The sequence below is a fragment of the Mustela putorius genome, unplaced genomic scaffold (genome assembly GCF_011764305.1).
Source record: "Mustela putorius furo isolate JIRA1106 unplaced genomic scaffold, ASM1176430v1.1 tig00000196_pilon_pilon_pilon, whole genome shotgun sequence".
NCBI lineage: Eukaryota > Metazoa > Chordata > Mammalia > Carnivora > Mustelidae > Mustela > Mustela putorius.
The window spans coordinates 2,552,430-2,565,120 of record NW_025421310.1 but is presented as its reverse complement, the minus strand read 5'-3'; the positions used below and the strand labels follow the sequence as shown (position 1 = coordinate 2,565,120).

General features: G+C 43.9%; 1 protein-coding gene across 1 annotated transcript; it reads left to right on the top strand.

Annotated features, from left to right (window-relative positions):
- Positions 1-408: 408 nt before the first annotated feature.
- LOC101693028 (zinc finger protein 180) lies at positions 409-7,728 on the top strand. Its single transcript, XM_045077255.1, is given in 2 exon segments — positions 409-417; positions 5,237-7,728. Coding segments are annotated over 2 exon segments (966 nt in total). The 3' UTR covers positions 6,194-7,728.
- Positions 7,729-12,691: the final 4,963 nt, after the last annotated feature.

Below are 12,691 nucleotides of genomic sequence, written 5' to 3'. Positions count from 1 at the left end.
GATCAGTTTACATTAGGTTCACTCTTGGTGTTGGACATTCTGCGGGTTTGGGTAAATGTATAATGCCACATCTCCATCTTTATCAAGCAAAGTAGTTCCACTGCCCTAAGTATTCTCTGTGCTCCACCTGTTTTTCCCTCCCTCAACCCTAGCTCCTAGAAACCACTGGTTATTTTACTCTTTATTGTCGGGAGCCAGTACAGGAAGCCTACTCTAAGAGCTGTAAGGGACTGAATATGATTGGCTGTTCATTTAGGTCCACTCACACGGGAGGTGCATGAGCACTGCGGTGATTGGCTAGGCGGGCTAAGCTGCCGGTGTATATATGCTTGAATGTACTTGTAGAGGGGCGGGCCCGCCGGGAGCCAGGCCGAGCTGCACCAGCCGGAGGGGGCTGCAGCCCGGACCATGGCGGCGGTAGGCGGCGGCGGCGGGGCGGGGGGCCGCTGAGGGGCGGCGCACGGCCCTGGAGGCGGCGGCGACGCCCAAGTGGGGCGGTGGGAGCTGCGTGCTGTGCTGCGCCAGAGGGGGAAGAAGATAAAAAGAAGCCATTAAAGAAGTTTGCCTCCACGCGTGTCTCCGTGTCGTTCTTGCTGGCGAGAGCGACACTTTATAGTTTTACCTTTTCCAGAATCTCCTGTAGTTGGAATCACACAGTAAGTGGCATTTCTTTCTTTTTTTTTTCTAAAGATTTTATTTATTTGTTTGACTCAGAGAGAGATCACAAGTAGGCAGAGCAGCAGGCAGAGAGAGAGGAGGAGGCAGGCTCCCCGCTGAGCAGAGAGCCCGATGTGGGCTCAATTCCAGGACCCTGAGATCATGACCTGAGCCAAAGGCAGAGGCTTAACCCACTGAGCCACCCAGGCACCCCAGTAAGTGGCCTTTCTTAACTGGCTGCTTTCAGTTAGCTGTAAACATCATGTGTGACCTTCACACCACTTTGGACCTTCACAGTACCATCAAGACGTTCCCCTAGCTAGAAGTGTTGGGTTTATCTTGTATTTTCCTGCTCTTTCTTACCTTGTAACTCTCACCTACAGCCTTTGTTACTTTTTCCTCTGAAGTGTCACCCGCTTTTACTTGTCCTTGGTCCTTAAAATGATGCCATTCTGAATTCAGTATGTGGACAGCATCTTTCTTCTCATCTATCATAGATACTACTTTCTAGCTGACCCACACAGTCTGTTTTCCTCATTTTGAAATCTTGATGGAGACACTGTGTAAAATGTCTGGCCTCCTTTACCCAGTTTCCAATGACCAGGCACAACTCTGTGGCACATATTTGCATATGTCCGGCTGGTGCAGCTTGGCCTGGCTCCCGGCGGGCCCGCCCCTCTACAAGTACATTCAAGCATATATACACCGGCAGCTTAGCCCGCCTAGCCAATCACCGCAGTGCTCATGCACCTCCCGTGTGAGTGGACCTAAATGAACAGCCAATCATATTCAGTCCCTTACAGCTCTTAGAGTAGGCCTCCTGTACTGGCTCCCGACAATAAAGAGTAAAATAACCAGTGGTTTCTAGGAGCTAGGGTTGAGGGAGGGAAAAACAGGTGGAGCACAGAGAATGTGGCACATCTTAACCACCCTGAGACTTATTTCCTTCTTCCTGTCTCCACATACCCTTTCACTCCCTTTCAGTGGGCCACTGTTTTATTTGAAAAAGTTCTCATCATCAGGGATTCCAAGACAACACCAAAAAGGAACACAGCTGAGTCTTGGGAAGGAGAACAGTGTTGGTTGTGGAGGGTGTTAGGCTTAGAGAAGGACTTTGTCCAAGAGGGAAATGCCCCCCAGAAGTCAAAGGAAGGCCACAGAGTGTAGTTAATACTTTGCCAAATGGAGGAGACTTGTCTCCTTAGCACTCCTGGAGAGTGAAGCATGGGGACTTGATCAGAGGCCTTGATAGTACTAGATGTGGGTGGCTACATGACGAAATGGGAAGAGTGACAAGTAAAGGGGGAATTTTGGAGGATCCAGGCAAGGTCCCAAGCTGGAAACCTACACCACTCATCAGAGACCCAATATTTCAACAGAGGGAGGAGTCCCCATTAGGACAGTAACAGGGGAGGCCATATCAATGGCACCATGTCTAACAGTGCACCACAGGCCAGGCACCTTGTGGGACTCATATAGCAGTTCATTTGTGGATCGAAGTAAACCTTGTAAGCTAAGGGTTTTTATTCCTGGCTTACTGTCAAGGAAAATGAGCTTTAGAAGTTGCTAATTAGGGGTGTCTGGGTGGCTCAGTTGGTTAAGCGTCTGTCGTCAGCTCAGGTCATGATTCCAGGGTCCTGGGATCGAACCCTGTGTGGGCTCCCTGCTCGGCGGGGAGTCTGTTTCTCCCTCTCCCACTCCACCTGCTTATGTTCCCTCTCTTGCTGTGTCTCTCACTGTCAAATGAATAAATAAAATAAAAAAAAAAAAGTTGCTAGTTAGTGAAACTCAGTTGCAGCCCAGCCTAGCCAACTACTGCTTCAAGGACTACACTGCTTTTCTGGGAAGTCTGTGGCATTGATTACAAAGTGGGTAGAGAGTTTTTCTTCTGTGGCTAGCCTGAAGAAATAGTAGAAATGGTGCATTAAGAATATTAAATCTGGGGATGCCTGGGTGGCTCAGTTGGTTAAGCAGCTGCCTTCGGCTCAGGTCATGATCCCAGCGTCCTGGGATCGAGTCCCACATCGGGCTCCTTGCTCGGCAGGGAGCCTGCTTCTCCCTCTGCCTCTGCTTGCCATTCTGTCTGCCTGTGCTCTCTCTCTCTCTCTCTCTGATAAATAAATAAAATCTTTAAAAAAAGAAAAAAAAAGAATATTAAATCTGGGGCTCCTGGGTGGCTCAGTGGGTTAAAGCCTCTGCCTTCGGCTCAGGTCATGATCCCAGGATCCTGGGATCGAGCCCCACATCGGGCTCTCTGCTCAGCGGGGAACCTGCTTCCTCCTCTCTCTCTGCCTGCCTCTCCGCCTACTTGTGATCTCTGCCTGTCAAATAAATAAATAAAATCTTTATAAAAGAAAAAAGACTATTAAGTCTGTGTTGGTGTTTGGGATCATTTCAAGATGCGGAATCAGAAAATAGACTGGGTGCCTGGGTGTTTCAGTCATTAAGCGTCTGCCTTCAGCTCAAGTCATGATCCCAGAGTCCTGGGATCGAGCCCCACATCAGGCTCTGTGCTCTGTGGGAAGCCAGCTTTTCCCTCTCCTGCCTCCCCTGCTTGTGTTCCCTCTCTCGCTGTGTCTCTCTCTCTGTCAAATAAATAAATAAATTTTTCTTAAAAAGCGGGGAGGGGGGTACACCTGGGTGGCTCAGTGAGTTGAGCCTCTGCTTTCGGCTCAGGTAATGATCTCAGGGTCCTAGAATTGAGCCCCACATCGGGCTCTCTGCTCACCAGGGAGCCTGCTTCCCTTTCTCTCTGCCTGCCTCTCTGCCTACTTGTGATCTCCCTCTCTGTCTATCAAATAAAGAGATAAAATCTTAAAAAAAAGAAGAGATAGACTAAGATTCTGGGTCAATAATCTAGGTTGAGGTACCAGTTAGTCTGTTTATTAATTTCCTGCGGCTGCTGTAACAGATTACCAGTTTGGGTGCTTAAAACAACACAAATTGATTCTCCCATGATTCTGGAGGCCAGAAACCTGAAATCAATACCATTGGTGTGAAATCAAGGTGTAGAGTCATGCACCCTTGGAAGGGTCCAGGAAGAAATCTGTTCCTTGTCTCACTCACCACCTTTGGTGGCTGCAGCATTCCTTGGTTTGTGCCCATATCACTTTAGTCTTTAAGGCCAGCATCTCTAAATCTCTTTGTTCCATGTTCATATCACTTCTGTGTATATCATATCTCTACTTCCCCATTATAGGACACTTTTAGTCACAGTTAGGGACTACACAGATACTCTCCCTAGCTCAAGTTCCTTAATTTATGAAAAGACCTTTTTTCCAAGTCAGGTACCATATTCATTCGCTTTACTGGCAATTATATTGTAGGTATCTTCTGTGGCTATGAAGGCTGTATACCCTTAAGACCAATTCTATCTGGATCTCTCCTTTAATCTTTACCCTCCACTGCTTGTTCTTATTCCTCTTCTCCCTCTGCAGACCAGTCTTCCTGGGTTGCCTCTTCACTATCTTTGTTTGTTTTTTATATGTTATCACCACTGCCCTGTTTGCTGTTCCATCCCTTTTATTTACATCCTGTATGAAATTACAGTCCATGGATTAGAAACAAACCCAGAGATACCTCTCATACTTGGTGGTCTCCTCCATCCCATCCTCCCCCTCTAATGCATCTCCAGTAATTCAGGTATTTTGGATTTCTTTCAGATTGGAAGAATATATTTGAAAAGAAAGAGTCACCTTCCAAAGAAGATTTTGCTGTGGAAGAACCATTCCACCACATAGAAATGAAACACTGCCTGCAGGAGGAGGGCCCCTGGTTGGTGTCATTAGGAGAAAGGCAGGATTGGAAGAACCAGCTAAGGGAGCACCAGGAGGACTCTTGGAGTCAAATGGTACTTACCACAGAGACACTGTTTGCTCAAGGACCATTGTGAGCATGACCTTGGGGGAAGTTACCTGAGTGTAAGCCTTCTACCTCCAACATTACTCACAAGAACACATTTCCGTACCCTTGACTCACAGGTTAAAAAGTTGAAACAGAATTCAGTTTTCATGAATCATGAGAAAGGTCAGGTTGATAGAAAGCCTTATGAAAATCACCAAAGTGCTGGAGTCTTCTGTCAGAGCATTTATTTAAATAAACTTGGAAATGTTGAAATGAGAAATAAAAAACTTTGTGAATATACTGTCACTAGTGACTCTTTGAGCTACGGTACCTCCCTGCAATTTCATAATAGACTTTTCTCAGCAGAGAACAACAATAACTGTCCAGACTATGGAAACATCATCAATCATAGCAAGACTTGGAATGAACATAAGCCGATGCATCTTAGAGAATGTCAATATGAGTGTGATGACTGCCTCATACAAACTGGAATAAGTGATTGTAGAGAAGCACCATTTAGGTGTGGGGAGGAACATAATGCCTTCCATGTAGCCTCTTCTTTTACTGGCTGTGACATCATTCAGACTGGAAAGAGGCCACATGCATGCAGTCAGTGTGGAAAATCTTTCAGCTGTTGTTCTAAGTTTGTTGTATACCAGAGAACACACACTGGAGAAAAGCCCTTTGAGTGTAACCAGTGTGGGAAATCCTTCACCCAGAGTTCCAAACTTACTAGGCATCAGCGAACTCACACTGGAGAAAACCATATAAATGTCACGAATGTGGAAAATCTTTCAGGTGGAACTCTAAGCTTATTGTACATCAAAGAATTCATACTGGAGAGAAGCCTTATGAGTGTACTCATTGTGGAAAGTCCTTCAGTCAAAGGTCGGACTTTGTTGCATACAAAAGGACTCACACTGGAGAGAAACCCTATGAATGCAACCAGTGTGGAAAGTCCTTCATTTGAAGCACTCAACTTATTAGACATCTGTGAATTCACACTGGAGAGAAGCCATATAAATGCAATCAGTGTGATAAAGCTTTCAGTGGGAGCTCTCACCTTATTGAGCATCAGAGAACTCATACTGGAGAAAAACCTTTTGAATGTAATCAGTGTGGGAAAGCCTTTACTGGGAGCTCTCACCTTCTTTCCCAACAGAGAATTCATTCTGGAGAGAAACCATATGAATGTAATAACTGTGGGAAATCTTTTCGGCAGCGATCACAACTGGTTGTGCATCAGCGCACCCATACTGGAGAGAAACCTTACAAGTGCAATCATTGTGAAAAAGCTTTCAGCCAGAAGTCTCCCCTCATTGTGCATCAAAGAACACACATTGGAGACAAGCCCTATTGGTGTAACATGTGTGTTAAAGTCTTCAGTCAAAGGTCACACCTTATTGAACGTGAGAGGACACATACTGGAGAAAAACCCTATGAATGTATTGACTGTGGGAAAGCCTTTAATGATCAGTCAACACTTCCGAAACATGAAAGAACACACACTGGCGAGAAACCTTATGCATGTAATCATTGTGAAAAGGCCTTTAGTCAGCGATGTCAACTTACTAGGCATCGGAGAATTCATACTGGAGAAAAACCCTATGAATGTAACGAATGTGGGAAGGTTTTCAGTTATAATACATCCCTTATTCAACATGAAAAAATTCATGGGAGAGAAGCTGAATAATCAAGATGGAGACACTCACTGCCAAACCTTTATTAGACATTAAGTAACAAAGGTGTGACACTCAGTGTGGTCTAATGACCATGGATTTCCTTGGAGTGTTCATTGAAACCACACATTTCCAAGCTTACCTTGATCTATTAAATCAGAATCTCGTGGTAAAACCCAGGAGCCTGCAATTCCTAAAAGCAGCACAAGTAATTTGTATGTACACTAACTTGCATTTACGTCTGCATTTAGATGAGAAGCTGTGAACATAACACTGATTTGAAACTTTTGTCAGAGCTCTTAGCAGGAGTTAGGGAATTCAGTATGTAGTTATACCCATCAAATACTCTTTTCAGTGTAAGCAACCACCCAAACTTAATCAGACATTGTCCCTGTGATGCATTCCTAGAGACAATGGACTGGAAGATATTCTCTTTTTTATTTTATTTTATTTATTTTTGGACTGGAAGATATTCTTAATGCAAAGCCCCAAACAATCTAAGAAGAAATCTTTGCATGACGAAGTTGGCATTGAGTGATGAAATATGACGCTGGCCAATGTAAACCAGCAGTTAATGCAACAAACTGGAGGATTGAGGTTGGAAAGTCTTCTGAAATGGTTTTTATTGGAATTGAAAGTAGACTCTTTATCAAGAACTCCATTGTGCTCTAATTTTAACTTTGTTGTTCAGGTTGACTATAATCAGAGCTCACTGTATAGCAATATAGAAAATATTTATCAGGTGAAGTGAAAACAGGACCCAAAGTTGTATATACACAAAATATTACAACCACATGAAAACATGCATGCGGATGGTTAAGAAGGTCAGTTCAGCAGCACATTCAAAACAAAGGCTGAAGTGTGAATCAACAACAGTGAAGAAAGGGAGAAGCCGTAACTGCAGATTTGAGCAAGGTGACAGCTGGTGTGAGAGCATCACCTGGAGATGCAGAGTGGAAAGCCTGAAGCCAGGATCATGTGAGGAGAGGGCTGCAGCAGTACAGGCCACAGCCCCCAAGCAGAGCTGTACACCAAGAGGGGGGAGAAAAACAGGGTTATGTGAAGATCTGTGAAACTCCACATTTTCTCTCCTTTCTCCCCTACTTTTCTTGTCTCACAGTGACTGTCTGGCTGTGGGTAAGCAGAAAATAAAGCAGGAAAGAAGTTATATACTAAAAATGGTCTGGAGAACTAGGAAATTTGGTGGATTATGTTCCAAAACAAGTGCTGCATTGTTTGGGCATTGTGAGAACCTTCACCCAAACAGCTGGTTCTTGCACTTTTCACCCTCTAGCAAAGCATGCCATTAAACTGGTCTCACCTACCTCTTCCCATCTTTGATAGCCTCTTCAATATGGATGGGAACCAAGGTGTGAAAGATGAAGAAAGCCTTCAACTTGAAAGAAAAAGATGTATGTAAGATAAAACAGAAGCCCCAAAGAGAAAAGATATTTGCGGAACTAAGTAGTTAAAGCTTTATTCTAAGAGTGAGTCAAAAAGTAATTGCAGGTGAAAAAATAAATCCAAGATGCTTTTTTCTTTTTTTAAAGATTGGGGTTTTTTAGAGAGAATAAGGGGGGAGGGGAATAAGGGGAGAGAGGACAGAAAATTTCAAGCAGACTCCATGTTGAACTCAGAGCCCAATGCCAGGCTGGATCTCATGACCCTGAGATCACAACTTGAGCCAAAACCACAAGTCAGACGCTTAACTGACTGAGCTACCAAGAGCCATGTATTTGACCCTGATGATAATACTACTTCTTAGAAGAGGCAGAGGACTCATGAAATTGGAACAAAAAAGGGGGGATATACAATCAGATTGTTCTGATTGGCCCTTCATAACAGTATTTGCATAGATACAATATATACAGTAGGTACTGAGGTTTTCTTTTTTTAAGATTTATTTATTTATTTATTTGATAGAGAGAGAAAGATCACAAGTAGGCAGAGAGGAAGGGAAGCAGGCTCCCTGCTGAGCAGAGAGCCTGATGTGGGACTCAATCCCAGGACCCTGAGATCATGACCTGAGCCGAAGGCAGCGGCTTAACCCACTGAGCCACCCAGGTGCCCCTGAGTTTTTGTTTTTGTTCTTTGCTTTTCCTAAGGAAGAAAGCCAGAGCTGTGACATGAGTATTTCGTAATGTCAAGAGCATGAGATTCCCAGCACTTTCACCAACAGTAATGGTATAGTCTCTAGCTGTTGTAAAGTAGAAGAAGAAAGAGAGAGTGGGGAAAAGAGTATTTCAGTATCTTCATCTTAGGAAGCCACCTCTTAAATATAATACGATACATAGGTTATTTTAGGAGACCAAAATTGGAGCATAGAATGGTCAGAATGACCATGACAGAAATTAGAAGCTAATAGAGGAGCAAGAGTTGAGCCAAATCTACATTCCACATCAGAGCAGGAAGTCAGTAATTCTACAGACCATAGAAGATCAGAATTACAGACATGGCTTCAGGAAGAACCGGAATAGAAATGGTTAAGTTGTTGATGAGATGTGTGACTGTTGCATAGGTTGGGCAAGGAGATCACTGGTTTTCATTTTTTACCTTCGGTAGTGACTCTTTCCCTGGTAGTTCACTACTTATTTTGGTAACAAATTATTTCCAGTGTTAAGTGAGCAAAACAACAGTACATGAGGACATCTGCGGTTGATTTGTGGGATTATATACAATTTTCTTTTTTTTAATTCAGTGTTGCTATAATAGTAGATTGACAATGTAAAAAGCAGACCAAAAAAAAAAAAAAAAAAAAAAAAAAGATGTCAGACTTTTCTATCTGGCCAATTAGACTTTATTCAGAAGGATAGGAATGCTCCTTGACTTTTTAGAAGTCCCTGATATATTAAAGGTGGGTGCTTAGTCTTTTAAGACTTGATTTTCCAGAGGCCTTACTACCAGGAAGTCAGAAGTCCCCTGAGATGGGACCTGGAGAGGTGCTGGTATCCTGGAATGGAAAGGAATGGAATGGAATGGAATGGAATGGAATGTGAATTTGCATAGCCAAGTACTGAATGTACTTCCCCCAGGATCACTCTGGCAATTACCTGGTATCTGTCATAAAACCCTTTAAGTAATATAGCTCTCATGGTTCATGAGACCCTGAGGTTGAGGTGAAACACATCTTGTCTAGGGCAACCCACACGTAACAGGTGGGGACTTTGCTTCCTGGTTGGATAGTTGCTTGTGTTGCCTGCACCAGTGTTACCATATAGCTCTCAAGAGACACCAAAGCCTGGGAGAAAGAACCTGCCCAACAGATCCCGCAAAGTGCATATGTTTTCTCTTTGTTGGTTTTGTTTAAATTTGTGACTTTTTTTTTTTTGTAAACCCTAAATGATACCTCATCTATTACATGTGACCCAGAACCTCCTTTTAATAAATAGAAATCCATCCTCCCTCCCCCTTTTCAGAGTACAGATAACAAAATAATCCACATAATTTTGAACAAATAGCAGTGGAATTGTTGGGGCCCCACAAGGTCACCCCCACATCCAGAGATTTCTAAATGAATTCCTGAGACTTAGCATATTGTACTCACAGCTAAGATTTATTAGAGTGATGTAGCAAGGATGGGAAAGCCAGGTGACGTCTGGGGGAATCTACATGTTGGCTTCCAATGCTGTCCCTGCCCTGAGAGGGTCATACAAAGCTCACTGAGGATTACAGAAGTAGGTATTTCTGTCTAGCATGTACCAAATTCCAGACTACCAGAGGAAAACAGGTACTCAGTGCAGATCACATTGTTTGCATAGTCTAGGCACAGTGAGACGTCCTTATCAGTTGGGTTACAGACCACACTCTAAATGCCAAGTTGCCAGATGCCAGCCAGAGGCCAGCCTTGCAAACAGTACCTTGGAACAGCTGAAGCCTCAGACCTGCTGTGTTAACCCTTATTGTGTAAGCTTTCATGCCTCATCAAACATGAATATATTTAGCAGTTTTAACAGTACCTGTTCCATTAAACTGTTTGGACGGTGGCTCTGGCTGCCCAAGTGGGTGAAGCACTTGGTTCATATAATTACTTCTTGAGACTGGTTTTCAGAATCACACCTTTGCACCTCCGAACTGAGGTTCCTTGCCACAATTCCCTTTTGTAGATGTGAATCCCACTTAGACTGCTCCAGGCTTAGCGTAAATGCCAGAGGACCCTGATAAGATAACAAAAAATGAAAAAAAAAAAAAAAATGCTCTTTTTTCACTTACAAATACCCTAAACATAAAATGTGAATTTGTGTGAATACTCCTTTTTTTTTTTTTTTAACATAAGCTCTATGTCCAACATGGGGTTTGAACTCATAACTCAAGATCAAGAGTCAACTGAGCCAGCAAGGTGCTCCGGTGTATTAAACATTCTTAGTGGGGCGCCTGGGTAGCTCGGTGGTTTGGGCCTCTGCCTTTGGCTCAGGTCATGATCTCAGGGTCCTGGGATCGAGCCCCACGTTGGGCTCTCTGCTCGGCGGGGAGCCTGCTTCCCCCTCTCTCTGCCTGCCTCTCTGCCTACTTGTGATCTCTCTCTGCCTATCAAATAAATAAATAAAAATCTTTAAAAAAAACATTCTTAGTAATGTTCAGGTCAAGTTTACTAGCTGGAACTTTTATTTACTATGGAGACATGTTGCATCAGGGTAGTTAATGAAGACAGCATGAGCAGAATAGTATTGACCTAAGATGACTCTGAGATCCACTAACTAATTGTACTTTTGTCTTTCTGGGGGCTGTGGAAGCTTCTGGTTTTCTTTCAATATCATTGGCTGTTAGCATCTTAGCTCTTAAAGCTATGATACTAAGGCTGTATGAATTTTGCCAAGTGGCTGTCAAATGATGTGCTCTGTGTATATAACATTACCAATAATTATTTATACTGTTCATATTCGTTAGTGTAAGAAATGTGACGGAGGAGTTTCTAAATATTTAGGTCCTTGTTCCACCTTTTTTTTTTTTTTTCTTTAAGATTTTATTTATTTGTCAGTGCACAAGCAGGGGGAGCTGCAGGCAAAACAGGCAGAGGGAGAAGCAGGGTCCCTGCTGAGCAAGGAGCTCAATGTGGGATTCAATTCCAGGATCCTGGGACCATGACCCGAGCCAAAGGCAGGTGATTAACCGACGGAGCCACCCACATGTCCCCTTGTTCCACTTTCAGGTTGTATATTCTGTTTTCATAATCTGTCCTCTTGGCCCAGTACACCTGCCTGCCCTCCACGTAAGTATCAGCGCTGTTTCCTCCTCACCACCCTAGCTCACAATGCTCCTTTTTAGTCTTCAAATGCTCAGTGTGGAAATCTCAGGAAACAAACTGCCATGGAGATCATCATCATCTCAGCACCTGCATTTGTCACCTGCTCCCCCACCACTGCAGTGGGTGGTCGCAAATCTCACAGAGAGCAACTCAGCCCCATACAATGATTGTTGTTACAGGGGGTAGAGAGAGTCAAGACAAGGAGACTTGGGTAACCAGAAACACCCACTATGGTTATGATGAGCTGGAAACACCCCTACCCCACCCACCCAGCTGCCAACCCCAGGGCACAGGGAGGTTGTTACTCCAACAGAACCTAGCCCATCCTGATACCACCTAACATAAAAATTAGGTAGTTTAAAAAAATAATTCTAACCCACCCACACCACCTCTCACACACACAAAAATATCAGCTCATGGGGGTAGAGCTTTTATTTTCTTTGTTGCCAAACAGTTCCTGGCCGTAACAGCCATTCTTTGTTTGGTGAAGAAATGTTGGAGAATAGTTTTATTTTATATTATTTTATTTTTACTTGAGCACTGGAGGAACAATGGAGGCAATAGAGAAGGGCAGATCTGGGGAGGAATTAGACAAGACTAAAGACTCATTAGTCATATTCAGTGAGTTTTCCTTATTGAATATGCTGTTTGATGGGGGGGGGATTTATGCCCACCTCTTTGTCCCTCAGTCCCCTCCCCTCAGATGAAGGATGCTCTCCAGGTTCCATCTCTTACTGCACAGGCTGGGATCAAGCTCCTGATTACCAGAGAAGAGGTTGACACATGAGATGTTAATCTTACTCTCTCAGGCGATGTAGATCAAGCAATCATCATCCTCTGAAGGGGTTTTCAGGGACACACAGTGCGTTACTGGTTAAGTCTAGGCTGGAACTAGGATCTCTGGAGGGGAAAACGAAGCATCACTTCAAAGCGTAGAGCCATGCCCAACTGTGTTCTCAGACACGGGATGGGGCATGGAACACGTGGAAAGAAGCCTTTCAGTTAGAGAAGAGGTAATAGCTTGATGGTGAATTCTGTGTGTCCTGCACACATAGAAACCCTTTCCACATTGCTGCACTCAGAGAGTGGCAAGGGATCACCCTTTGCCTACTGCACATTGAGGCCACACATCTAGCCATCGTGGGTAGAAAACAGCTTGTGCATCAGTCCAAATCTGAGGGTTCTACTTCAACCCTGGCTGCTTCACAACAGGACCTTTTCCCTCATAGGTCCAGAGATTCCAGTCACCCTGTATCATGGCCTTGGAAAT